The sequence below is a fragment of the Oryzias latipes genome, chromosome 8, assembly GCF_053564925.1.
Source record: "Oryzias latipes strain Hd-rR chromosome 8, Olatipes_Hd-rR_3.1".
NCBI classification, from domain to species: Eukaryota; Metazoa; Chordata; class Actinopteri; order Beloniformes; family Adrianichthyidae; genus Oryzias; species Oryzias latipes.
The window spans coordinates 1,682,822-1,710,314 of NC_136244.1; the positions used below are offsets into that span (position 1 = coordinate 1,682,822).

General features: G+C 49.8%; 2 protein-coding genes across 3 annotated transcripts; both read left to right on the plus strand.

Annotated features, from left to right (window-relative positions):
• The first annotated feature begins 805 nt into the window (after positions 1–805).
• Positions 806–12,878, plus strand: LOC101171748 (rab11 family-interacting protein 4A). Its single transcript, XM_023957847.2, has 15 exons — positions 806–1,101; positions 2,969–3,056; positions 3,208–3,293; positions 5,270–5,397; positions 5,481–5,636; positions 5,739–5,873; positions 7,438–7,473; positions 7,566–7,674; positions 7,761–7,864; positions 8,487–8,627; positions 8,714–8,795; positions 10,192–10,329; positions 10,399–10,539; positions 10,628–10,771; positions 11,766–12,878. The coding sequence occupies exons 1-15, from the start codon at positions 949–951 to the stop codon at positions 11,880–11,882; spliced, it is 1,758 nt and encodes a 585-aa protein (XP_023813615.1). The 5' UTR covers positions 806–948; the 3' UTR covers positions 11,883–12,878.
• Positions 12,879–15,204: 2,326 nt separating this feature from the next.
• Positions 15,205–26,840, plus strand: LOC105354666 (uncharacterized). Of its 2 annotated transcripts, XM_023957845.2 has the most exons (7): positions 15,205–15,479; positions 17,995–18,272; positions 18,363–18,609; positions 23,329–23,418; positions 24,979–25,167; positions 25,639–25,818; positions 25,905–26,840. In XM_023957845.2, the coding sequence occupies exons 1-7, from the start codon at positions 15,348–15,350 to the stop codon at positions 26,070–26,072; spliced, it is 1,284 nt and encodes a 427-aa protein (XP_023813613.1). In that variant the 5' UTR covers positions 15,205–15,347; the 3' UTR covers positions 26,073–26,840. The 2 variants fall into 2 exon arrangements, with proteins under 2 accessions (XP_023813613.1, XP_023813614.1); XM_023957846.2 differs by lacking the exon at positions 23,329–23,418.
• The last annotated feature ends 653 nt before the right edge of the window (positions 26,841–27,493 follow it).

Here is a 27,493-nt window from a genome sequence, read left to right on the forward strand (position 1 = left end):
TGTTAAAACCTGCAGCTGTAATCTGATGACCGTCTGCATCACAACAGTCTATCTGCACATTTAGAAAGCATGAAAGTCTGTTTCTAGTGACAAAAGGTCTACTCTAGATTCATGTTTTTCATCTGTAATTAGGGGGGTTACTTATTTAACAACGTAATTGATTTGTATTCCTAAGATCCAACTGTATGATGGATCCGCCTAAACCTTTAGGAAATAGTTTAAAGTGCAACAAATGGATAATTCTTGATAAATATAATTTGGATCGAGTTACTGTAGGTACATGTTATTATAATGTAAAACCGACCAATCACAGCAGACGACACACGCGTGATGACATCAGAGAACACGGATCCGTCCATCATTCCAGTCCAATGTGTGGACAGACTGTGAATAAAGTCATGTGACCATCCAGTGTCTAGAATGTTCTAAGAATGTTCCCTTTGGATTCTCTGGATGTGGAAAAACAACAGTGGTGAACTTTAGGAAACTAACATGTGAATGGATTTGACATTCATTCTAGTTTACTTGTTGGTTTGGACACAGATTTCATTAACTTGATGATCTGGAAGAAATCCAAGAATCTGGAAAACTGTTCAGTAGCAGGAATTTCTGATAAACATTTAGGTTAATATATATGTTTGAATTTAAACTAAGTTGGATTTTTAAGGACCAGCATTAATATTTAAATGTGTCAGAAAAATTACATTTATATTTAAAGACACTAAGATTTGTTCAAATCCACGTTTGGAACGGAGTCACGTGACGCGTCCTCTGGGTTGAAATCAGACTCGCGTTCTGTTCGGTAATCATCGGGTTTTTCCGGAGCTGATGTCAGAGCAGCACAGATCGGTCCGGCGGAGCTCCGGATGATGATGATGATGGCGTCGCCAAAGCGGACCCGTTCGGCCTAACGCGAGCAAGGACAGCGGGCGTCGGTGCGGTCCGGACATGGAGGACCACGTCTGCTCCGAACCGGACCAGCTGCTGCAGTTCCTGCGGAGACTCAAGGAGGTCTTCGACGTCTGCGACGAGCACGCGGACGGCTTCATCCGGGTGGAGCACCTGCTGGAACTGGGTCTTCAGTTCGGTCAGCCAGACGAGGTGAGGGGGTAACTGGGATGGACCGCTTCTCTGTGTGGGGCAGGGGGGTGCTGCAGACCCCCCCCCCCGGCGGTCGGTCACGCGGACCTGGCGCGCGCAGGTGTCAGTTAGCACGAGGTCTCGCGCTGCTTCAGCAGGTGGACATCAGGAGGATGATGAAGGTCAGCGCGAAGCTTCCAGCCGCCATCAGGTGAGGCGGATCTGTGGAGCTTTGGAGGCTGGTCCACGTGATCAGAACAGGTGTGCCGCACGTGACAAACAACTGTGGCGGTGGGACGTCTGTCTGCGGAAAATCACGGCCTCCCTGTGGGCGGTAAACCTGCGGTGCATGCTGGGAGTGATTAAAACCTCCACTGCTTTGTCTCATTAGAACGTTTATCAGATCGTGAAATCCCGTCTCTCCTTCCATCAGTCACGTGATGCTCTCACTCAGGTGTTGCTCGTTTCAGGTGAGCCTCAGTAGGACCCCACATCCCATCATGCTGTGTCTCTGTGTGGGTTTAAACCCCCCACCCATCAGAGGGACATGAGAGTTAGGGTCTGCACGGTGGTGTAGTGGTTAGCCATGGTTCGAATCCTGGCTGTGGAGCATGCATGCCCCCCCCCCCGTGCAAGCGTAGGGCTTGTTCAGCCTCTCCGGTTTAAAAAAACTGTGTTTATTCAGTGAGTCTGAATGGCCCATACATGTGCATGTGAGTGTGTATGTGAGTGTGTATCTGCAACAGGCGGGGGGAACAGGGGGAACCCCGTCAAGGGGATCAAGCCGGTTCAGAGAGCGATGACTCCAAATGAAGCAGCTTGATGCTCAGACACGGCTGTGAGGAGGAAACATCTGGAGGGTTTCCCCACATTTTTGGTGATGTGAATATAAACCAGTTAGTCTCTTCTTTGAACTGATCACCTGTGGAAAAGACACCTGTCCATCAGTCACACTCCAAACTGTCCAACATGGACAGACCAAAGAGCTTTCAGTGGATTGAAGGGAGAAGATTGCAGACCTGCACCAGACAGGAATGGACTTGAAAACCATCAGCAAGAAACTGGAGGTTACCATGACAACCGCTGGTGCAGCACGACCATCAGTCCACCTTTAGGTCTGGGACTCCAAACCAGATCTGACCTGGTGGGGTTTCTGTGATCATGAGAACAGAAATGGGTCTAAAACAACATAGCATGACTTATGAACACGGAGGTGGAAACATTATGGTTTGGGGGGGTTTTTCTGCACCGTGTGGATGGGAGGATAGGCGGGGCCATGTTATATCAAACCCTGAGGGAGAACCTCCGTCAAACGGGGGGGGGGGGGGGGGGGGGGGGGGGTCATGACCCAAAACCTTCAGCCAAGACGACCAAGGACAGCCTGAAGAAGAAGCAGATCAGAGTCATGGAACGGTCCATCCAGTCTCTGGACCTCCATCCTATAGAAAACCTCTGCGTTGCTAAGCAACAGCCACCAAATCTGAATGATTTAGACGTCGTTTGTAAAGAAGAGAGGAGCAGAATTCCTCCAGATCTGTGCAGAAACCTGATCAGGTTCATCATTCCAGTGGTTATCTCTGTAAATATTATTTTCTTGTATCATCTTGTCGTGTTGTCGTCCTGAGTGCTGAGCACCCAGAACACGGCTAAAAATAATCTGTGCACCAAAAACTGTGCCACCTCACCGTCTTCCTGCTCTGCATCAGCGTCACGCCGTTGAACCGTGTGTCTGCATCACGGGGAACTCACCAATGATGCTCTGGACCAGAGGTTCCTCCGTGCCTTGATGCCCCTCCAGCCCCCTCCAGCTTGTATCTGCAGAGGTCACATGGTGGAGGAAGTACGCCGTTTAGCAAAACTGAATTTGTTTTTTTGGTGTGTCCTGCAGGTGAAAAAGCTGACCCGGCATCTGTATCCCAACGCTCACGGGAAAATCAACTTCAAAGACTTCTGCCACGCCGTTTTTGCCATCAAAGGTGAGGAGTCTTGAAAGGGGGCGTGGTCAGAGGTTTGCTTAGGCTTCGGTTCTTAGTGGACCCGGTGTCCCATACGTCCTTGTCCTCATCGTGAGGCTCCATTATCTCTGCCTGTGGGTTTGGACTCATGGCTGCCGTTTTCTTGCTGCAGGCTGTGAGGGCCTCCTGAAGGCGGCTGTGGGCCCCCGCCTCGCTTCCCGCCATCCGTCTGTCACGGACAACGGCCACGTGTACCAGGTTTGATTCCCCTTCCTTCTGTCTCAGGGTGGAAACTCTGGCTTCTGACATGAAGGTTGTCTTCAGACTCAGATGCCCCCCCCCTTCCCATCACCCATCTGTTTACACGCTCTCCTGCTAGCTTACAGCCCCTCACAACATTAGCGGTTCAACAAAAACGGCGTGAAATGTCGTAGCTATCCGTCCGTACAGGTTAGATCCAGATTCCAGCCGAGTCAAGGACAACAAAGACGTTCATGGATCCGTTTGTCTGTTGGTGGATGAATCACAACTACAAGCTTTCTCCACGGGCTTTTTTTCACCCGCTCCTGATTCACAGTGATTTGAATGAAGAACTACTCAGAAATGCAGTTGAAATCTTAATTTCCTTTATAAATGTCATCAGAAAAAATGCAAAAAGACCATGATATAAACACCAAAACCCTTCAACCATCTGCTGAAGGCTGACGACACAGACCATTGACTGTATAAGAGAACTGGACTGAGTGACTCCGCCCCCAGACATTCCAAACAGGAAGTGGCTCCAAGAAGCCAAAATTCCATAGACATCTATAGAGAAACAAACAGCTGCTAGTCAGTCATTCTGTTGGTCGGAAGAACCGTTCTGGATCTGATACTTTTTTATAAACATGCTCTAGGTCAGTGTTTTTCAACCTTTTCTGAGCCACGGCACACTTTAACCTTAAAAAAAATCCCGCGGCACACCAGCATCAAAAAATTTAAAAATAAGGAGAAACTCATAGTCTGTATTGATCTACAGCCCCTCCCTCCATAATCTCACATGCATTTTTGAGATAATTGTGTCAGAAAAAGCTGGAAGTTGCAGCTTTTTTTTTCTAAAAGATGCAATAAAAGTTAAGTTAGAAGATTTAAAAACAGTTTGAAGTGTGTTTGTTGGTTTCAAGACGTTTAATAACAGATCTCCTTGTGTGCTGTCACTCGCACAACCCAATGCATCATGGGAGATGTAAACAGCCGCCAAACGCAAAAAGACTAGCGTCTCTGAGCTTCATTGTTTTGTTCACTTGTTCCACGGTCTGATACCGGATTCTGTGGAAAGCTACACCGCTAAAGACGAGCTTTAGCTGGTATTTTTGTTAGAACTGAGTGACTTTACGAGCTAAATCGGGACAAGGAAGTGAAGACTTTAACCACTTCTGATTGGTCAGACCGATGACATGTGATTAAGCCCCCCAACAATGATTGGTGGAGACAGATAAAGGGACGGGACTTTTCCAAAATACAGCCGAAGGTGCAGCTGAATCGCGGTACCGTCATTCTTATCAAAATGTCTTTAATAAAATAAAATAAACGCAAAGAAAAAGTATTTTACGATCTTTTATATTCCTAACTACTCAGTGTTTTATGTTTGGATGAACAGAGCTGATCTCCTGGAGATGGGAAATGTTTTTAGATCAGTTAATGAGGGTAATTTCCCATGGCACACTTGACCATCTCCCACGGCACACCGGTTGAAAAACACTGAGCTAGGTAATCCTAAAGTTTTTTTTTTAGAATATTTTTTTCTGTAATTTAAGTTATTCCAGTTCTAAACGGACCAATCAGATGTTGAACGTTCAAAACGATTGACAGATTTTGTGTAGCCTCTTTTCAAGTGGTAGGGGCGTGGCCTTCTGACAAGCTCACTCCTGACTGACAAGCGGGTTGCCATAGAAACAGTGTCTCAGACCGACTTGGACCAATCCCCGCTTACTGTCGACATCTGGCTCCGACATGGCGGCGTCCGTGTCATGAAAAATGGCGGTTGGATGGGCTTCATTGGGTTGGAGCCGCAGGTCAACCGTCTTCAGTGGATGAGGTCACGCTCGCCTGCTCCAGGTCTCAGATACAGTCGATGACCTTCATCAGGAGACCAGCGGATCCGGACTCAGGGGGGGGGTGTTGCCCCTCCGACACACCTGAGAGGATAAGCCCCGCCCCCTCACACTTGCACTTTCTGCCCGATCTTTCCGCAGGCTGCAGAGGCAAACCCAGCCCCCCCCATCATCATGTGCACTCGGCCTTACCCAGAGTGCAGTGCGTCGAGCGAGGAGTGCGACATGGACAGCAGCGCTGACGCACGGGGCCCGCCCCAGCGGCACAGGTCAGTTCGACGCCGCTCCTTCAGGGAGGAGAAACTCCAGAAGGTTCTCCCGCCACTCCATCACTCCTTTGTTTCTGGCTCAGCCTCCTGAACGGATCTGCATCCGTCATCTCCGGGGAGGAGCAGTTTGAGGACTACGGCGAGGGCGTGGACGTGGACTTTACTCCCAGCAGTCCTTGTCCTGAAGAGGACTCCCACACCAACGGCTTCTCAGACCTGGGCTCCTCGCTGCCGTCCAGGTCAGCCTTTGCTTCTGAGCCCCGGTTCTCCTCATCATCCTGCGTCTTTTTGAGTTTGGGAATTTTCAAGTTTCTTGTCTTGTTCCCTTTGTTTTTCTGCAGCGGGGGTCAGACCCCTCAGAAGATGGGGCAGCTGTACAACAGCGACCTGCTGGACATCTACTGCTCTCAGTGCTGCAAGAAGGTCAACCTCCTCAACGACCTGGAGGCGCGGCTGAAAAACCTCAAGGCCAGCAGGTGGCGCTCACACCCGCAGTACAGATTTTAGAGCTGAAGACCAACAGCTTCATGAAGGGAAACCGTGACGCAAATAAGTCCACAAACACGTCTGACTGGTTTCCAGTTAACCTAGATAAGACACGATAAGCGAAAGCTAGTATTTCACTGACACAAAAGTACTTCTTTGAAGAAATATTACATTTTGATGAAATGAATGAAGGCAAAGCTGTAAGAAGCAAATCTACACGACTCACAGTACGTTAAGGATATTTTTATTTCCATGAGTGCGTTTCCTTTTTGCTCTGAATTTTAATGAAATACATAAAAGTCCTCCTATATATTACGAATAATGAATGAGTAGGAACATTATTGTCATTAGTTTATTTATCATCCAAAAATTGAACTAGAATAAAGATTGCCCCACATACCAGACATGGACCGTGTCGATCCAATGACAGTGACCTCGGCGTCTCCCGCTCCTCAATAACCTCATGATGTCGTTCTGAGGCGGTCCACTCTTCCACAAGTTCTACATGCGGTTCTGCAGGTCACTTGGGGGTCCAATCATCCAGTCTCTGCTTCAGCTGCTCCCAGACCTGCTCTATGGGGTTCAGGTCAGGGGTCATTGCTGGTCAAACCATGTGGCCACGCCCACTTCCTAAAGACCAGCTGTGTTCATTCTGGTGAAGCGTTATCATCCATAAACAGACGTTGGGGTGTTCTGGTGGAATTCTATGATGTCTGAGGTCAGAACCTGCAGTGACTGGACCGTCTACAAGAACCAGACTGTTGCTCCTCCTCCACCAAAGAACCCTGGAGACCATGTTGACCTTGGCGTGTCGCTCACCTCGCCTTCTCCAGCTACGCTGACCATCATCTGTGTGTGAGGTGGCCCTCATCATCCGTGAACAGGACGGTAGACCGTTGCTGCATGGTCCAGGTCACATGGTCTGTACTGCAGACGGCGGTGTCTTGGTGTGGGTGGAGTCCCCCCCCCCCCCCCCCAACCTGAAGGCGCTGTGGTGGGGTGGAGCTGCTCGCCGTTCAGCGGCGTGTTCATGGCTGTTAGGAGGAGGAGCTTGGAAGGACTTGGTGACTAAATCAGCTGTTTAGACCCACACAATGCTGACTTGATGAAACACTGAGACGCTTTTTCTCCTGGAAGCTTTTGGCTCCAATCAACAACCTGAAGACAGTGAGACCATCATGTCTGTCTGTCACCACAAACAATCAGCTCACTGTCCAGTGAAACAAACACTGTTTATGACATTCATTGAGTTTTTCACAATATCTCAAATGATTGTGAGTTGTGTAAATTCTGGAGCGGTAGAGTTGGAACCCTGTCAGTTTTGACGTTTATCGTGTTAAACTCCTGTCAGGAGTTTAGCGATTGTGTTTTTATGGAGTTTATTCCGTTAAAGGACACAGATGTAAGAGTTCTGCCGTGTCGGCCATTGAGAACGGGGATGTTTTGGCGTCTGAAGCGTCACCCTGCGGTGGGATGACCGTGACCTCTGTTTGCCGACCTCAGAATGTTTTTGGCGGGAAAACCCTGTTTCTGAACAGTTTTCCTCTGTTTCAGCCCGAACAGGAAGATCTCCAGCACCGCCTTTGGACGGTGAGTTTCCGGTTCTCCCCGCTGCAGAGCGTCATGGAGACGGGTGTGGTGAGGAACTTGCTTTGTGTTCTGGTGGCTCCTCCCCCCTGCAGGCAGCTGTTCCAGGCCAACCACAGCGTGTTCGGGTCCAGTCAGGGCAGCAGCACCGAGGACCTGTTTGCAGACAGCTATGACCCCTGCGACCTTGACATCACAGAGAAGGTACATGCAGGAAACGTTCCGCTCCTGTTTTTTTTTTCTCTATGGCGTCGAGCGGCGTGGCTGAAGAAGCCGGTTTTCCGTCTCAGGTGGGGTTCCTGGAGAGGAAGGTGACGGAGCTGGAGAGTGACAGTTTGGCCAACAGTGACCTCAAGTCCAAACTGAAGCAGGAGAACACTCACCTGGTTCACAGGTGAGGCGCGCTCCTCCTACAGACTTCTGCAGATGTTAAAGGTTCCATTTCATCCCACGGCGTCGTGGTTTTATGTTCAGGTGTGTTCTGACCTGCAGGTGAGAGATCACGGATAATTTCACTGAACGTACAAATTACTAAACATAAAGTACAAGTATTTACGTGATGGTAGTAATGACACAAACACTAAAAGTGGCATAAATGTAATCGTTTCTAAAAAGTCTTTGTCAGTCTGGGATTCTGCAACTCAACGTCTCGCTCCGATCGTCTTCGGATCCGAACATCATCTGTCGTTTTCCAGGACATAGTTTCTGCAGAGCGGCGGGCGTTCATCAGAAATTCACCTCTGAGTTGTGGGAGGGGCTGCTGGTGCAGAGTAAGCCCGCCTCCACTTCCCTTCATCCATCTATTCACTCTCTCTCCCCTGCTGGCTAAAAACAAAAGTTCCCCTGAATACCTGATGTGACCCTAGTGGGTCATGGTGAAGGTCAAAGGTTTCCTGTCGATCTGTAGCTGCGGTTCCGGTCCATTCATCCATTCAGATCTTCTCCAGAGCTGCGGGGACGGTCCCCCGTCCACCCCCGCGGGGCTGCTCCTCCTCACGCAGACTCTGTCTCCTCAGGGTGCACGAGCTGGAGGAGCAGGTGAAGGACTCGGAAACGAAGACTGCAGAGAGTCTGAAGGAGGAGATGAAGCGGCACCGCGAGGCCTTCAGCAAGATGGAGAGAGACAGGAACAGCGAGATCGATCTTCTCTTCAACCGGTAAAGGCGGTGCGCCGGAGAAGAGAAGCTCTTTTTGTGTCTGTAAAGACGGCGTCAGATTCCCTGAACACAGCGGTTGTCTGCAGGGTGCAGCAGCTGGAGGATGAGAATGGAGAGATGACTTTAAATGTCTGCAGACTCAAGTCTCAGACGGAGAAACTGGATCAGGTGAGTGCGCCTCTTTCAGGTTCTTCAGGTTCTGCATGGACTCCTGATGGCAGCAGGAACCACCTTCATGAACACAGATGTTAGTTAGTAGCCACAGGGATCACCTGAAACTGGGTTAAATTAGTAAAATAATTATACAATTTATTATAAAAATACGTCAAATGAAAGCCCTGAGACTCCTTTCCACCCCCCCTTCACCGGTTTGTCGGCTGCTTCACCCTCAGAGCTTTTCTGCTGGTTTTATCTCCATAGCAACCGTTGTATTTTTTGGTCGCCTGGGGATGACGGACAGGTCGGTGTCATTTTTAGGAGAATCTGCAAAAGTAAACTTTTTGATTTCCTCGTCAACTGAGGTTTTTTGTTAACCACGCCCACATTCCTAACATGGTCACCCGTTCTGGCGAGCTAGAGGAGGGGCAGAATTGTGAAAACAGGACCGTCCGTTTGGTCCTCAGTCCAGGACGGAAACTGTTCAGAAACCAGATGAAGAATTTCTTCTGAATTAGAACAATAACATCTGATTTTTTACATTTTTTCCAGTAAATGTCTTTTTGTGTTAACTAATTAAATGATCTTTACAGGATTTTTTGCTTCTTTAGAATCTTTGCCATTTTGGTATCAAAACGTTAAACCTATTAAAGAGATTCATGCCGGTAATTTTCAATTATTTTATAGTTTTTGAAATATTAGGCAAAACATGTCAGCCTCACAGGAATGAATGGGAAACAACTTTAAAAGCTTTAAACTCCTCTAAACGTTCAGCTGGAAAAACGATTTAAGCTTCAAACTGTCCGACCTTTTTTTCAGCTTTTTAAGATACTTTATGGTTTTTAAACAGTCATAGTTTATGTTTTGTAGACATTTCAGATCATTTCTGGATGCAGAATCCAATGGAGCTGAATGTTCATAACTCCAATGCAGTTTGCCACAAACTCATGATTCTTTTCAGCAAAATGTAAGAAAATGTGTTTCAGTTTCCTAAAATCCTTCTCCTAGAGCCCCAAATCTGAGACAAAGCTTAGTAGATTCTGCAATAGCTGGACATTTCCCCAGAGGTTGCTGTCTTCTCCCCTGTTCTTGTTTGAGCTGAAGCTTGTTGGATCAACCGGAGACATGAAACCAGAACATGTTGTGGTTCCTACAAGGGATGAATGGTTCTGAATGGTTCACTAAATGGTTTCTGGTTTAGTCCCGGTCATTTGTCAGCCTCCTCGTGAAACGACGACGAAGCAATGAAGGGATTCAGACTGAGATCCTTACAGGAGATGCCTTAGAAGGAGATGTGAGAGAAGAAAGGCTTTCTGGAGGTTATTGATCGATGCGAGCTGTGATTGGCTTGAGAGGGAGGAGCCTGGAGGCGCCGCTGAGTCTGACGGAGGGAGACGTTTGTCTGCAGGAGAAGCAGAAGATTTCAGACAAGCTGGAGGACACGAGTCTGAGGCTGAAGGATGAGCTGGATCTGTACAGGAAGATCATGGACAAGGTTTGGCAAAACCGCCGCGACTTCCAGAAGGAGAAGGAGTCCACGCAGGAGGTGAGCTCCCGCCGCCGCTCTGACCCGCACACGGCCGGCTGTCGCTCACACCGCGTCTCCTCTTTGCAGCTGGTGGACGATCTGCGGCGCGAGCTGGACTACCTCCAGATATTCAAGTCAGAAATGGAGCATCCTGGGAAAGGAAGAGGCCTGTCTGAGTTCAGCGCCAAGACCATGGAGATGGAGCACGAAGTCCGGAGGCTGAAGCAGGTGTGTGAGCTCCAGGTTTCCACGGCGACCAGGGAAAACCCCATCAGTGAAGGGTCTTCTGGTGAAACTGTCCCTCTGTGCTCCTCAGGAGAACTTCAAGCTGCACGACCAAAACGACGACCTGAACGCTCAGATCCTCAGTCTGAGTTTGTACGAGGCCAGGAACCTGTTCTCCTGCAACACCAAGGCGCAGTGCCTCGCCGCTGAGATCGACAACGCGTCCAGAGACGAGGTCAGTCGCTCAGCGTGGGGGGGGGGGGTGCTCTGTCGTGCTGCGTTCACGGCTCAAACGTAGCATTCGGCGTTCACACGGGACAGCCGCGCGTGTTCCTACAGCTGGAAGCGGCTCCTAGGAAAACAGTGGTGCAAATCTGGGTCCCTGATTGGTCAACATTCAACTGCTTTAACTTTCAGCACCTTCAATGGCCGTCCGATTTGTACGTGCAGCCCGAAAACGGACTTTTAAGCTTGAGTAGCGACACGTGAACGCGGGTTTTAGCCCCAGAAGCCTCAAACGGCGTTTACAGAGGTCGTGTCTGAATTCCTTCCCTACTCGCTACATGGTTCACACTACAGCGCGGTCGCCATTTCCCAGTGCTGTCTGCATCTGCAATAACAAGATCCAGTGCCCTAGAAATTTCCCAGAAGTCTCTGCAGAAAACCAGAGTGCATCGATGCTCACTAGATTGGCGAATATAGACCACAATGCATTGGGTCGGAACAATTTTTGCCAAAATAAAGTATTGAAATGTATTTTTTTAATAAACCATCAATGTTTTTATGTTCAGAAGAAAAAAAAAGTAGTACATAGGGCTGCACGATATGCGATATTAGTGATCAATATTCTGATGACGATGTAACTTGCGATACATAAACAAATAGCCAATCAGCCAAAAACATAATTTCCTTTTCACTGCAACAGTTTAATGTATATAAGAGTTAACATAAGTTATACTCCTCATCTACAGGCCAACATCTGACATAAAAGAACTCCATCTTTTATGTCACAGCTGGATATCGCTATAATGATACATTTGCGATTCATTGTGCAGGACTAGCAGTGAGCGTGGCGTCCGGATTGCTTTTAAAATCCAGGCACTAGATCGTTTTTTAGTAGTTAGGGTTACGGCGGGACTTCGGACACAGCTACAGACTTGACATGGGCGGCGGTCGCTTAAATGCGCGGTGTGAACGCAGCATCACCTCCGTCATTTGTATCTCCTCAGCTGGTGGACGCCCTGAAGGAGCAGGAGGAGATCAACCTGCGCCTGAAGCAGTACATGGACAAGATCATCCTGGCCATCCTGGACCACAACCCCTCCATCCTGGAGATCAAGAACTGATGCGACGCACAGATGGTGTGGCTGTTCTGATGTTCTGTTCACTGTAGGTTTGTGTTTCCGTCTGCTTCTGCTCTCACCGTCACTGAGCGCCAGCGCCGTGGCGTCTGCTGCACCCTCACATCGTGACGTCCTCACGTTCGGCCTCCATCCACTGAAATGCTCCGTTGTCAGATTGAATTTACAGGCAGGAATGCTGGAAACGGTTCTGAATGGCAGGAAGTGCTGCTCCCCTTCACAATAAAAGTTGCACTTTTCACCATTTTAACGTGTTTCTTCAGCTGCAGCAGAATTCAGGTGGAGGTTTGGGGGTTTGTTTTTGGGTATGTGCTCCCAAAAAGTGGAGTGGGAGGGGGGCCAGCTCTTCAATGAAGGCTGAAGGAGCAAAAAATGCGCTAAAGGGAAACTGATGCTGTCTGCAGTCTGGCTTCAAAACATCTGAATGTTTTCTGTGATGAGAGATGGAGTCTCCCTTCGCCCTGTTCCCGCCTCTGAATGAGATTATTCCTGCAAACGGCTTTGGAAGCTCAGAAGCAAAAAGAATGGGATCGACCGCATGGTCTAGTGCCAAAACACCAACAAACGTGAGCGAGCGAGGCGGGGAACGTTCTGGAGCTGGTCCAGACCTTTCAGCCCGACTCTGTTCAAACGCCAAAAACCAAACGTGGTGCTGTGGAGCAGAAAAGCCAACCCGTTTGGGTTTTCTGCTCCAATGCGCGGTGCCTCCGTGCAAACATGGAGTTTCTGTCGTCTGTGACAGGAAGGAGGTCCTCCTCAGTGAGCGCGTGCAGACACAGCGGCCCAGACGCCACAAAACCATCAAGACAGATTTTCTTCATGGTGTCGCCGTTTGATTCTGATTTGATCACCAAGTTTGTGATTTCATTGTAAATGTTGTAAAAAGTCACTTTTCATGAAAGTCACTTGGTAAACAGACTGAATGTGTAGATGAGTTCACTGTAAATGTCTGAGCTGATATTAAAGACATGAATGTGTCGACGTCTGCGTCTCAGCTTCTGGTGTGGGAAAAAGGCCACTGATGTGAGTTTTGACGGTTTTCATGTTGAACTGGACGAAAACCTCGTCCTGGTTTTCTTCACCATCGTTTCCAGCAGATCCGCTGTGGTCCTGAAAGGACGTCTGCTGTTTCTGAGATCGTTTTTCTACGTTTCCCCCCGTCTGAGCTCCACAGACGATGAAAGCAGAATTCACTTTGGTCTCAAACACCACCCCAGTTCCAGCTATGAACACTGGATTTACAAAAATGGCTTCCTCCGTTCATTATCTGCCACTTTTGGGAGTGTGAAAACGTAGACCTCCGTCTGAAGACGTCCCTGCATGGATGCCTGAACATTCCCCAAAACGCCTCACTGAGACGAAAGAATAGGGAAGGAAAGGATGCAGGTAGAAAAATCAATGTAGTCCTGTTGGAACAGCAGACATACAAACAAGATCATGTTGGGAGAAAATCAGTCAGGAAGTTAAAGAATCTGTCAGTTTGTGCCTCTCCTGTCTTTAAGGGACATGTGATGCAAACAACAAGAAGCTGCTTCTACCAAATCCAGTCAATAGTCGGCTGAAGGTGAACCGAAGTGACAGACGTTTTTTTGGGGTTCTTTCTCTCTAACAGCAAACAACGCCTGAATAAATTACCGTAATACCATAAACGTTTTAATTCACCACAAAAACAAAAAAAAAACAGTCTAAAGGTTTTTATATTTGAAGCTATTTTTCCTTGAGACAACATTAAAAAGTGCCAATAAAGGAAAAAAAAGTTTCTGTTCAATTCATTGTCATTTATAGTTTTTAATCCAAATAAAAATCTAGATTCTGTCCATATAGGTAAAGAATTGGACTGTGTTGCTTTTGCATCGCCGCTTCGTTAGTAAAATCCTTTATGTGGTGATTTATGAACCACGTATGGAAATGAACCATGTGTGAAGGAAACCCCCCCCCCCAATAAAGAACCTAACCTGGCTTCATCGCTCTAGACAGAGCTGGAAGTCATGACACATGGACGCCACGATTCTGCCTTTGAACCCAACGGTGGGGAACTGTACCGCTGCATGTCTCCTACATAACACCAGCTGTAATCCTTGTTCTATCCTAGGCACTTTAACGTTGGGAGTGGGTCATCTAGACCCACTAGACAGTGCTCTGAACCTTTTTTCTTCAGTGATTTGTGATCTTCACTGGTGTCCATGGATTACATGAAATCCTTCCACCTTTATCCACCTTTATCATGGTAGGAAGAACACGTCGATGGAAGGGGGGGGTCGTTTAAGATAGAACAAGGGTTAAGGCGTCAAACCTTTGTGCTGAATTCAAGAAGGATTTAGAATGTATTGTTTCATTGCATACACCAGGCCTAAGCCAGCTGAGAGGTTTCTCTTCATTGTTACAAGTTGAAATAAGAGGTTATTCTTTTTTGTAATAAGCTAAACAAATCCTACATTGAACCGAAAGAAACCCCCAAATGACCCAAAAATCCCAGTTTGAACTGAATTGTGTACCGCTGCATCTGGAAGCTTCAAGGACCGTCCCGCCAGCAGGAATGTCCTCAGGTGCTCTAAGACCGCCGTACTGAGGCATTCTGCTCAAAACGCAGAGAATCTGCAGCAAAAGTCCCTCTGGCTTCGTCCAACCCTCACCTGAAACAGTCAGTGCTCTAACCGAGCTCCTTCTGTGTTTGTGCAGGGATGGAATGACAGATCACGTGTCGTCCCCCCCCCCCCCCCCCCCCCCACACACACACAAAGACTCTCTTCATCAATCCATTCAAAGCTGCTCTGCAGAATTAAAGACAAAATAATGAGGCCAACTGTTGCCTCAGTCCTTCAGTCACATGTCATGGTTGCTTTCTTGCAGCAACTTTGTTTTTCTCCGTGGCAACAATTGACTAATTTTAGTTAATGCATCATCTCAGAAATAAAATATTAAATCAGATAAATATATTAAGAAGCTTTTAAAGTGTGTAAATCGAATTATTCATTTCATTCAAACATGTTGGAATCTAGGTTTGGAGTTAGACCATTTGGCTTTATGAATATGGAATTTTGCTAATAATAAAAATAACTGTGTAATAAAGATACAATATTTGTCTACTTCGTTTTTAAGGCACACCTAGAAAAATTTCTTGATCCAAAAATTTGACTTTCTTTTAGTTATATCTCAAATCTAATTTCCCACTTCCATCCAAAACATCTCTGCGTGTCTGCGGTCTTTCTGTGCGGTTTTGAAAGCAAGCAGATGTGAACCAGAGTACCAGTCCTATTCATTTTAGACCCCTGCTGTTACACTCCGGTCCTGTAGGTGGCAGAACTACGCGGAGCGCCTCGGCGCGCCCGCCGCCAAAATGCATATTTCACAGAAGAAATATTTTGCTTTTCGGAAGAAGATCCCGACAAAGCGGCCCTGTTTTTCTTTTTAGACCCCAATAATAAAAGTTGAATACATTTAAAACCGACTATGTACGCCAGGACGAACGCGGGCAGCGCGCATGGAGACTTCCAGGACAGAAACGGAGTGAATTACTCATCGACAGAGTCTTTCGGCCACTGCTCGCAGTTGTTCTGGAAAAAAGACCCCAGCGAGTCCGGAGTAAGAAAGACCGTTGTTCCCCCGCCGCTAGCTAGCGACCACCGCCGACAAACGAGTGCAGCAGGCGGCCGACAGAGGACGACTCTGCGCGTGAACGCTGAGTGGAGCCTCTTTTGTTATTCATGGGGGTGTATTCGACTGGTGCGCCGCCCGCTGCTCGGCAGCTTTGTGCCGCTGCAGCCGTGAGCGGCGGCGGAGCGTCCGGCTAACCGTCCTGCTGAGCGGCGCTCGGCCTACTTAGCAGCCGCGGTAGCTGGGAAGCTAGTGTGTCTTCTCCGGGGGTTTGTGTCCTCCTCCTGCCCGCTCTGAGGGCGCCGGTGTCCCTGCTGAGCGCCGAACCGAACGATGGAGAAGCGCAGCTCCGAGCGGCTCCTGCTAACTCTGGACAGCAGCTGCTGCTCGGTGAAACTGACACCCCGGTCCGCAGAAACCGGAGGAAGGAAGCCGCTCCACGGTCGCTCTTTCAGCCGCGGTCCTGCGTGATTCTGTTCCCAGACGAGTCTTTTTTTTTTTTTAGTATGAAGGTTTCCTGGAACGGAGAAAAGCACCCGAGGCCTCGCATATCGTTAGCCGCAAAGTAAACACGGCCAGGGGGGGTCCGGCAGGAAGCGCTAGCGGAAGACGCCCCGCAGCGGACCTCAAGCCCCCTCCCTGCCCGCGGCTTCATTCATTCCCTCAGTCCGTCCCGGCCCACCCAGCATCTTCTCACGCTCTTTGTGTTTCCGTTTGGGTCCTCGCGCGGAGCAGGCACGCGCTCCTGCAGCGCTGCTCTGTGATACAACACAATAAAACTTTATTGATCCCACAAAGGGGACATTGCCTCTTTACGATAGCTCCTTTAAATACCGCCGATGGGTCATACATAAAACTGAAAATACACTTAAAAATGAACAATAATAGTGATTGTTCAGTGTGTCTGCAGCATCGTTTCATCTGACTGGAGGAAAGATCAGTGCAGCCTCATGCAGAGGACGGGGGTGGGTTAGGGGTTGTCCATTCCAGCCTCCTCACAGACTCTAGTGTCTCCCCAACGCTGGTCACCGTGTTTTCCATGTTGTTTTGGCCATGCACGCCTGTTTCAGCTCGTCATCAGGCTCTGCAGAAGTCTGACAATGCCAGGCATCAAAGGCAGGAGTGTTTTTAGCAGGGCTGGGTGGAAAAACGGGTTCCCCAGGGGCCACACTGCTCTAGGGGACATCCCAGAACGGAGCCGGATCTCTGCACCGGGTCATCCGCCCCTGCAGCAGCTCACTCTGGAGAAGAGGGCAGATCTTTGCGTGGCGAGAACGCCATCATAAAAACTTTTTGTTGAAGTCCTGCAAACTCAGAGTGACTTCAGGCCTCTCAGCCTCTCCTGGGGTCATCTTGTGTTGTTGTTGCCGAGCGACAACAGCTGACTGCGTGAACGATGCCGTCTCAGACGCGGTGGAAAAAGAATCCAAAAAGGAGCAGCAGGCATAAAACGGCACTCATGTCGGTCAAAGATGGGAGAAAACCAAAACCAAACTGAAGAACAAGTAAACTAACACAGAGCTATGGTAACCCAACCCCACTGGGGGGGTGGGGGTGTAAATGATGCTGAGTTCTTTGTCCCCCATTAACCTGAACACTGAAGGTGATAACACTGAGTCCACTTTAAGGCGTGATTCAGAATAAAAGAAATAACATTTGGATGTACATCACTGAAAAGGGGGTTTGTCTGTTTGGACAGAACTCTCCTGCATCCATGAAGTAAAGACTCTGCTGATGGGAGGAGGGAGAATCTGACCTGCTGTTGCCATGGTTTCCACTTTTCAAACTGATTCACACGTTCACTGAAGGCTTGGGCAGCTGATCTCTGGAAAGGCGCATTGCTGGGTGGAGTTGTGTTCCTGGAGCTGTAGCTGTGCCGCATCCACCCGTCTGTGGGGTTTACTGTCTCTGGATTTCTGAGAACACTTGGTTCCACCTGGTCTGCCGTGTGTTCATGAGCAGGTCACACACGGGGGGGGTGTTCAGTGTCCTCATGGCGTTTTGATGAGCTTGTAGTGCAGCTTTCTGCATTCTTGCACAGACTCTCCGATGTGTATTTTGAAGTTCCTTGATAGTTTTTCCGGTCTCAGTGGGTGTGAGCGTCAGCGTTCGCAGCCATGGAAGACCTTCCTGTTGAAAACGCTGCATCCAGGAAAAGAAACTGATGTTCTGAGAAACAAAGGACTCCCGTAGACGACGAACGCTGATCACTAGAAGGAGTTCCACCGCTTCAGAGTGGAGAAAGTCGACTTTTCTATGCGCAGCGTTTCAGAGAGGCTCTAAAGTCTGCTTTTGATGTGGATGTGGATGCTGTAGATGCAGCTCCAGTCCCTGACAGACCCTCGGTCAGATCTGTGTCCAGCTGGTACCGGAGCTTGGGTCTTATGTGCCCCGGACCTGACGTGGGAGCGCGGCGTGCTGTGTGTGTGTGTGTGTGTTGTGATAGACATTTGTTTCCTCTGTGGCCGTCCTGCAGCTCTAACAGCTCTCTCCTCTGTCTCAGCCGAGTTCCACCATCAGCTGGTGCGACCAGCTCCCCTCGTCGTCTGCATCTCTGTCCGGCTCCAGCCTCTCCACAGCGTCCCTCTCCAGCGCCGCTCTCTCCATGGAGTCCCAGGCGCCGGCGCCACAGCCGCCGCCGCCGTCCACGCCTGCCACCGCGGCGGCGGACGACACGGAATCGGACGAGCGGCCGTACGTCTGCGACCTGTGCAACTGCGCCTACAAGCACGCCAGTTCGCTGCTGAACCACAAGCTCACCCACAAGACGGGCGACTTCAAGTGAGCGCGCCGCCGTGATCCGTCCCAAACGGCGAGCTTCTGGCTCGTTCCCGCTCTGACCTCCTCACGATTCGTCTGCTCTGCTCTCAGGTGTGACTTCTGCAGCAAACCCTACACCAACTACATGTCTCTGCGCAACCACATGCGGATTCACGGGCAGAAACGCTACATGTGCGACCTGTGCGGCAAGGCCTTCCGGCTGGCGCGGTACCTACGGAACCACCAGAGGATCCACGACGACGGGCCCAACCGCTTCGACTGTCCGTCCTGCTGCAAGAGCTACAGAACCATGCTGGAGCTGGCTCAGCACCGCTGCACGGCCGCCGCCTCCAACCAGGTATGCCGGGGGGGCCACGGACTGCTGGGTGTTTGATGGGAAGCTTCACGATGAAGAGTTTCCAGAACGGAGAAGGGATCCGTGTGTTTAGGGATGTCCCGGTCCGATACCTTGTATACAGATGCAGGTTTTTATTTCAATGAACCTTCTTTTATCTTTCAGCCCTAAAGCAGACGTCAACTATCAGGTGGAAACAGTAAAACTAGAGAAAAATAGGTGATAATTAGTCCCATGATGCAGTTTGGTGACTGAAGAACCTTTTTGATCAGGTTCAGATCTCCATTAAAATGACTGATGACTTTCCTTTAAAATCATTGTTGTAGCATGAATAGGACTTTTTCTGAATGGCTCACATCAGTGTAAACATTTGCTCTTTTTGGATCATTTCAACCCCATTTTCCTGGAGTTTGCACTTTGTAGACGGTCCCTTAGCAGCCGTCTGCCGCTCTCATGCAGAAGAAACAAAAACCGCATCTTAGGTCTTAGTTTGACTGAGACAGACCAACATGTGTTCGGCTGCGTTTTACTGACGGGACGCCATCCGGTCCTGACAAACTGGACTTAAAGAGAACCAAAAACCAGATTGTAAATTAGAAAAACAGACATTGGAATAAACAGAAATGAAACGTTTGAAAGCTGTTTTAAACACAAAAGTACAATTTTATTAATTAAAATTTATGACTAAAAATGTGAAAAAAATTGAAAAAGTATATTTTTAAAACTTGAAATATTAAAAAACTTGAACAATAAAAAAATACCGTAAACCTAAAACTCATCCGGAATAAAAAAATCGTGTTTATTTGTAACAGCTGCTATTTTTTTGTTTTTCCGTCTTTACTTCCAGAGCTCAGTTCAACGTTTCAATTCCGACTTTTCAAGTTTTCCCTGCTAGGTTTATGTGGGGGCGGGGCTACTGTGGTGACATCACTTAGCTCCAGAAAAAGACTTTCTGCACATTTCTCAGACACAAATGAAGATTTTCTCTCATTTAAAGTTCATAGAAAAACAAGTGGAGGATTTTAGAATGAATACAAAGATCGGATCAGGATGAAGAATTATGTAATTGACCAGATTAACAGCCAATCAGGAAGCAGAACACAGCGCGCCGTTAAGAAGAAGGAAAAAAAGAACAAACAGCGATAAAGCGAGGGAGCGCGGCACAATAGTGAGGGTTTCTCCCAGAGTTTGGTTCACCGGAGGAGGGGGGACGCGGGCAGCGCCGTAAACGGACGCCAATCGGGAGCAGAAACCGCCATAGTCATGTCCTGATAGCCAATGAGCTCAGAGCTCCGCCCCCACGTAAAGCTCGTCTCAAAAGTCTGACTTGAAACTGAAAGGACGTCTGAAGGGAAATAGAAAAGAGCAGCTGTTTGGTTTCAAGGTTTTTTTACTTTCAAGTTTTGAATTTACTATTTTTTAAAACTTCAAAATTTCTTTTAAGTTCAAAATATTTGTTTCCCAAATGTTAAAATTGTCAATCATTCTTTCAAGTTTACAAAGAATACTGTTGAGTTTAAAACGGATTCTTCTGTTGTTTTGTCAGATCTGGTTTTTCCGTGGCTTTAAGGTGACCCTAACTTGACCCTAACTTGACCCCATAGATTTCTAGTAGAATATTATCTGTAATAAATACTTGGAAACGGTAAAACAAACATCCGATCCCTGATCTGGATGCGACTTTGATGGAGTCTTGGGGATCCGGTCAGATTTCCGATCATGTGATCAGATCAGGACATCCCTAAACGCCGCTGCGCCGGCGTGACGCTTCCTCGCGTGTGCAGAGGATGCTGCATGCTTCCGTGGATGCCGTGACACTGCAGTTCCATTTGTGTTTCCTCTTGTTCGTGCCAAACGCTCCGATCGCCGTGCATCTTTCATCGCCGTCGTTTCGTCTTCTGCTCTTGGAGGGAAACGGCAGCAGCTCTGAGGTTGAGTGGCAGGTCAGAGCCGCAGTCCGGGACGTCTCCGTCCCGCTGGATGGGCGGCCGGCCGGCCGGGCTTTCCCTCTCGTAGGATTCTCTTTCTCCTGCAGGATCTGCCCAGCGTCACGTGTGTGGCGAGCTGTCGCTGCGGCGGTTCGGACCGCTCGAATCCAGAGTTGTGTCGCAGGCAGAGGCACAAAACCGATCATGACAAAAAGTTTGGATCCCTGCTGAGAAAAAGCCATAAAAACGGAGTTCTAGGCCAGCAGTGTGTCGACCAATCAGTGACCAGCAGACCTTGAGAGTCAGGCTGTGTCTGAATTCCCGCCCTAACCACTAAAAAACCACATAGTGCCGCACTATATTAGCAATTTTAAAGGCAATTCAGACTCTACGCTCACTGGTTTTGTTTTAACGCCGGATATGACGTCATCGATTTCACAAAGTTAAAATCTAATTAATGAGCGTTTTGCAACGATTCTTTATGAATCCACCGTCTTCTGAAGATAAAAACGTTGATGGTTTATCAAAAAAAATATTTTTAAATACATTTTGTTGGCAAAAAGTGTTGAACTACAATGTATTTTGGTCGATATTCACCGATCTAGTGAGCATCGATGCACACTGGGAAGGAACACAACCTCAAAGTTCAACCGGTTGAACTCTCAACGTGCGTTCGATGGCGGCGCGTTCTGAACGTAGCGACGCATGAGGGCGAAGCTCGAAACGCGCGTTTCCATAGACTATCGGTCGAAAGTGGAGCCTGCGTTGCCGAGGGCGACGTGAACGCAGCTTCGCCGTGTTCATGGTTACCTCCCCCGACTTTTCACGTCTGAAATCTGCAGCTCTGATGGATCAAATCAGGAGGATTTTCTGTCAATAGAAAAAGGAGGAAAAAGAATAAAAACCTCCTCAGCAGCGTCTGCAGAACACATGACGTCATGAATTACTCTGCAGAGTCAACCAATCGCAGAGAGTTCCTGATCCTCCGTGGCTAAATGTGCAGAAAGGCCAGTCTTCCCGGACCACATTATGACATCACCACCGCCAGCTGAGATTTTGGGTCGGGCCTTTGTTCAGCTGACACTTTAAAAGGCGGGCTTCGGTGGAGAAGAGGAGGGACGATGAAGAGCTTGTTCTAGTTCAGACCCCCTTTAAGAGCAGCTCGGAAGGTTTCCCGCTTTGCTCCTTTACTGTGAGCAAACGCCAAGCGCGGCGTGACGGAATCCATTTTCAGACCAGCGATGGCGGCGTTCACCGCAGGACAGACGCAAAAACATTTTCAGAATTTTCTCTCTCGCTATGAAACCTTCGTAGGAAAATACAACCAGGATTATAGAACGAAAACAGAGATTTATGGAGAAACGGAACGGCACAGAGGAGATTGATTGACAGGCTCAATAGTGACGGCAAAAGAGGAACCGCCACATAGCGAGGGATGGCTGTCGTTTCGGTTTACTGCAGACTGACAGGTGATGCTCTCGGGATAGCTGTAAATCCGGACGTCCCGTGTTTTGGCCGACAGTCCTTTGGATCCTCCAGCTCAGTGCTGGTGACATGTTTTTTGGGGGCGGGGTTTGTTCTGTAACCCTCAGGATCTTTTTAAAATAAGGTCAGAATCCCAGAGTCTCTGCGTCCCGCCTCAGCAGGAGGCCGTCCTCGTGCCGCCACCGTCTGAGACAGATCACCTAAACCCCTAAATGATTGTGACAGCAGCATTTGTCCGGAAAATGCTCTTTCAGATGGTTTCTGTCAGTCATTCCAGCCTCTGGCTGCAGCAGCTGAACCGCTTTTTGAAGAAGATTAGCTTTTAGAAACTAGCAGGGAGTGCAGGTTCAGTCCTTTAAATGTGGTGGTCTTAAACGTTTGAACAGTTAGTTTCACTTGAGTTGTATTTTTTAATAAACTGCCTCTCTTCCCGCTGGGATGAAAGCAGATTTTTGATTTTAGCATTCCGACGTTAACAGCCGTGTGTGTGTTCTGTCTGCAGAGCAGCCTCTGCTCCTTCAGAACCCTCCTTTGCTATCAGAACCGTCCATTTGACCCGTTTTCCTCAGCAGCTCAGTTTCTGCCAGGATCCAGACATGAGCAGAACTTCGTCTTTGAAAAGGATTTCAGCCAACGTCGTTCCATCAACACAGTCAGTGGATTTTGGTCCGTTGGTGAATAAACGCATGGATTCCTCCTCCGTCTTTGTGTCGTCGCCTTCCTTTCCATCGGTTCTGATGGTTCAGACACCAACCGGGTCTGTTTGTGAGAATGAAGGGAGGCCGAGTGGACCGAAGGTTTCAGTGAAGGTTTCTGAACCAGCAGGACCTTTAAGATGAACACGGGGAACACCTTCGTCAGAGTCTTCATCAGTGATGCGGCCGGTTTTGGCGCTGCAGATGTTCGAGGGAGGGGTTGTGTGGACCTGCCGGCAGACGCTCACCTCCTCCAGGAAGAGCTGGAGGACCGGAGCCGGTCCAGAACCAGAGCCGGTCCTCCAACCGCCCCCGGCCTGCAGCGAACGCTCGTGCACGTGTGGGAGCGGATGTGCATGTTTGCCAGATGTGTGCATGTCACGTGACTCCGCATGCTTGCCTCGACTGTCGGTTTGTGTTCCACGCCGCGTCGGAGGAGAACTTCCTCCTGACCTGACACGGGCTGCGCAGTCAGGGACAGTTCCGGGTCCGGACCGGTCCAGGGAAAGGCTCAGGGTCTCACGATGCTATGCACAAGTGTAGTAATCCAAACTTATGTGTGTGTGTTTGTTTGTTTTTGTGTGTGTGTGTGTGTGTGTGGGTTGGTTCAAAAGAACCGGTTCAACTGCCCGTCCTGCTTTAAGAGCTACAGAACCATGCTGGACCTGGCCCAGCACCGCTGCAGCGCCGCCGCCAAAAACCAGGTTGGTGTGTGCGTCAGTGAGCGTGTGTGAGGCCCCGTCAGCGAAGTGCAGTGAAGCCTCCGAACCGTGTTGGGGGGGGGTCCGTGCGGGTTCGGGCCGCTCCCTGGCTCCGCCCTGCCTGCTCTGTCTGAGCCCCAATGCATGCTGGGATTTAGAACCGGTCCCGGTTCAGGCTTAACGAACACGGCGAAGGCTCTGCGGGATCTGCAGGTCTGTCAGAAACATCCGGTTTTCCTTCATGTCAGGAAAGAAAGAGACGGAATCTCAGGAAAAATTCTGAATCTGGTTCTGATCCGAACTGTGATCCACTTCTGATGGCTTTTCTCAGCGTCTCTTCGTGATGTTTTCAGATCCAAGATAAAAACCTGTGTCGTTTCCTTAGGACATAGTTTCTGCAGAGCGGCAGGAGTTCTGTCGAACTTTACCTCTAACTTGTGGGCGGAGCAACCCCTCCCCCAGGGAGCTTGTGGCCCCGCCCAGCATCACAAAAAAGGTTCTTTTTCCAGCCGCATCTTTCAGTCCCGATTTGAAGAAAGACTCGGTGTCCTTCATCGTAAGTAAAACGCGGGATCATCATCTTCATCAGAGGGGGTTCGGATACTCGACCTGCTGTCGTTTCGCCGTTCCTTTAGCTCCGCCCTCCTCTGTCTGAGCTCCACGCTGCGTTCTGGTCCACATCAGTCCTGTTGCTGGTTCAGCTGTGGATCCAGATCGGTGTCAGCGCCACGACCGGGTCCAATACACATAGATGCTCATCAATACTATGATCAGAACCGGTACGGGTTCAAAGCGATTGTGTTCCTGTAAGACCAGCAGAGGCCCCGCCTCCTCCCCTCCGCCTGACGTTCTCATTGGTTCAAACCTGCAGGCCCCCTGACATGAGCCGTGCCCCTTCCTCTACGTCCGCTGGGCGTTCTGGACCCGCCCCTTGTTTGGGGGCTCCTCCCACATCAGACCGGATGAAACCGTGATAGGGGGCAGAAAGACGCGAGCGGCTGTCCGAGCAGAACCCTCAGGTTCTGGTCTCCAAAGTCTTTAGGGGGATCGGCAAACCCGCTCAGCCGCGGTTTGACCCAACCAGAGACAGAAACCCGCGCAGAGGTCATGTGACCACACGTGTCCCAGACGGTGGCGTCCGCGGGGATCTCCGGGTCTGTCCTCGTCAGGTGGAGTTGTCTGTAGCTCAGGGAGGTCCGGCGTCGCTCGTCGGCGCGTCGGTTCTCATCCTGGACAACGGTCGTGTCCTTGAGCAAGGCACTGAAGCAGATGGTTGTGATGAGAGTGCGACGGTTGTTGACGGACTGGAACCGTCCTCACGTCCAGCTCTGATGGTTCTTCCGTTCCAGAATCCGTTCTGATCCGCACCGAGAGGCTGTGAAGGCTTCAGCCGTTTCCATGGTTACGGCAGATGTTAGGGAATGTCTGAGAGTGTGAGTGCGGCCATCGTCACACCTGCATGAAGAGAGGAAGAGAATGCAGCTCCACGCGTCTCCCCTCCTCACCCTCGGTGTGGGGGCAGACCTCTAACCCCACCCCCCGTCTGTCCCCGCCCCTCTCCAGACTGCAGGCCGGCGCTCCAACTTCTCGACGGCTCCTCGCCGTCAGCAGCAGCAGCAGCAGCAGCAGAATAACGCCATGATGCCGCCACAGCACGCAGGACACCCCCAGCAAGAAGCTTTGCCCCCCCACTGCGTCTCACCCATGTCCCAGGGGGGGCAGGGAGGCCAGCCTCTGCCAGACCCCCACCAGGTAGGAACAGTGGCGGTTCTACACTTACTTCAATCTCAGTCGCACAGTGGACCTAAATCCAAAACCCGCTTTAGGTTTCAGAACAAGATGAACATTTAAAACCTTTAAAACTGAACTTTTTGAACACAAATATGAATAAAAACAGGAATATTAATCCAGAATAAATCAAGTTCAACCTTAAACAATGTATAATATTTTGTTCTCCATAAAAACAATACAAATATGAACAAGCCTGGAAATATTAATAATTAGAAATAAAAAATCAACTATTTGAAAAAACAGAAAATAGAAAACCGACAGAGGCACAGATTATATTTCCTCCAAGCACGGGGATGGCGCCCCCCTTTACGTTTGCACCCGGGGCAATCGCCCGTACCACCCTAAAACCGCTACTGGGTAGGAAGCAGGAGTCTCCTGTCAGGTCTGTGGGGTTGTTGCTGATGCTTTGTTTGTGTGTGGGGGGGGTTGCAGGTCCGTCCCAGCTCCGTGTCCTCTCAGAGCGGCCAGCAGAGCATGAGAGGCTCCGCCTCCAACAAGCACGTCTCCCCCGGCGGCGGCGCGCCGTCTTCCTCCTACTCCCTGCTGCAGCCCCTGGTGTCTGAGGTGAAGGAGATGAGCCCGGGGTACACCCGACTGAGCGCCAACCCCATGGTAGGAGACCCCCCTCCCACTACACCGTTACAGATGCCCCCCCAAAGCTCCTCTGACCTTTCCCGGTTCTCCTCCTCTCTCTGCAGCCGAAGCACCAGGACGCTTTCTCCCTGGCCCCCCAGCGGCCCCTCACGACCATCAACCCCATCGGCCACGCCCTCCATCCCAACGGAGCCCCCTCGCTCAAGCCCCCCCCCGTGCCACGGACCATCCAGGCCATGCCCTGGGAGCAGCGCTCCCTCTACAATCAATGAGACTGCCGTTGACCCCGCCCCTGCCCCCCACCCGCCACTCATTTGGGAGGACTCCTGGACCCCCCCCCCCCTCGTTAGCTTGCTCCGGCCTGTGGCGTGGCGGCAGATGAGGGGGGGGGGGGGGGGCGCTGAACCAGCAGACTTTGATTTTTAAGTAGTTAGGTTAAAAACAATGTGCCCCCCCCCCCCACGTATGATCATGTACTGATATAAGTTAAACTGTCTGTGCCCTTAACTGACCCCCCCAGGTAACAATCTATCAGCACCCCCACCCTGTGCTAGTTATGAAAATATTTACCCCCCCCCCAGACCTTTTCATTGTGTTGAATGAAAAACCTATTTTTACTCAAAGTGTTTTAAATCCAGGTTCAAAGGTCAATGTGACCCCCCTCCCCCCCTTCAGGAACCTTCAGGGTCCAGAACCGGAGCGGGTTCTGTTGGGGGGAGCAGCGTGGTCCTGTGTTTAGAGTGCTGCTTCCTGAGGACCCCCCCCACGCCCGCTGCAGCCCCCCCACAGTGTTACACCTTCGTCAGCAGCACTTTCATCAGCAGCCCGACTGCTGACCCGACGGTTCCTTTGAGCGGGACCAGCTGATGGACGGATCCAGTACGTAGTTAGATTCTGTTGATCCATTACCCACAATCCCTCTGGCCTCGTCGTCTCTCTTTTTAAACGTGTATTTTTATTCCTTTCATGTTTCTTTTCTTGTAAAGTGTCTTTGAGTATTTAGAGAAGTGCTATACAAATAAAATGTTTTATTATCACCACCACTGCTGCCCTTCCTGGACCCGGAAACCGGATCAGAACCCCAACCAGATCTACCCAGGACCTCCTGCGGCCCGGCCCATCAGTGGAGGTGTTCTGCCGTGGCAGAACCTGGGAACGTGGGCTGCGGGGCCGGTCCAGCTCAACAGGACTGGACCGAGCACAGAACCTGGTGGTACCGCCGTCTGAGAAAGACTCGTCTACAGAACGGATCGGCTTAAGGCCGGTTCTGTACCGACTCTGATTCAGCTTCTGCAGTAACATGTCCAAATGCAGCACCGAGGTCCAATAGAACCGGTCCAGACTCTGGTCCGCTGCACTGAGGTCCAATAGAACCGGTCCAGACTCTGGTCTGCTGCACTGAGGTCCAAAAGAACCGGTCCAGACTCTGGTGGGTCCGCTGCACCGAGGTCCAAAAAAACCGGTCCAGACTCTGGTCCGCTGCACTGAGGTCCAATAGAACCGGTCCAGACTCTGGTCTGCTGCACTGAGGTCCAAAAGAACCGGTCCAGACTCTGGTCTGCTGCACTGAGGTCCAAAAGAACCGGTCCAGACTCTGGTCCGCTGCACTGAGGTCCAATAGAACCGGTCCAGACTCTGGTCTGCTGCACTGAGGTCCAAAAGAACCGGTCCAGACTCTGGTTGGTCCGCTGCA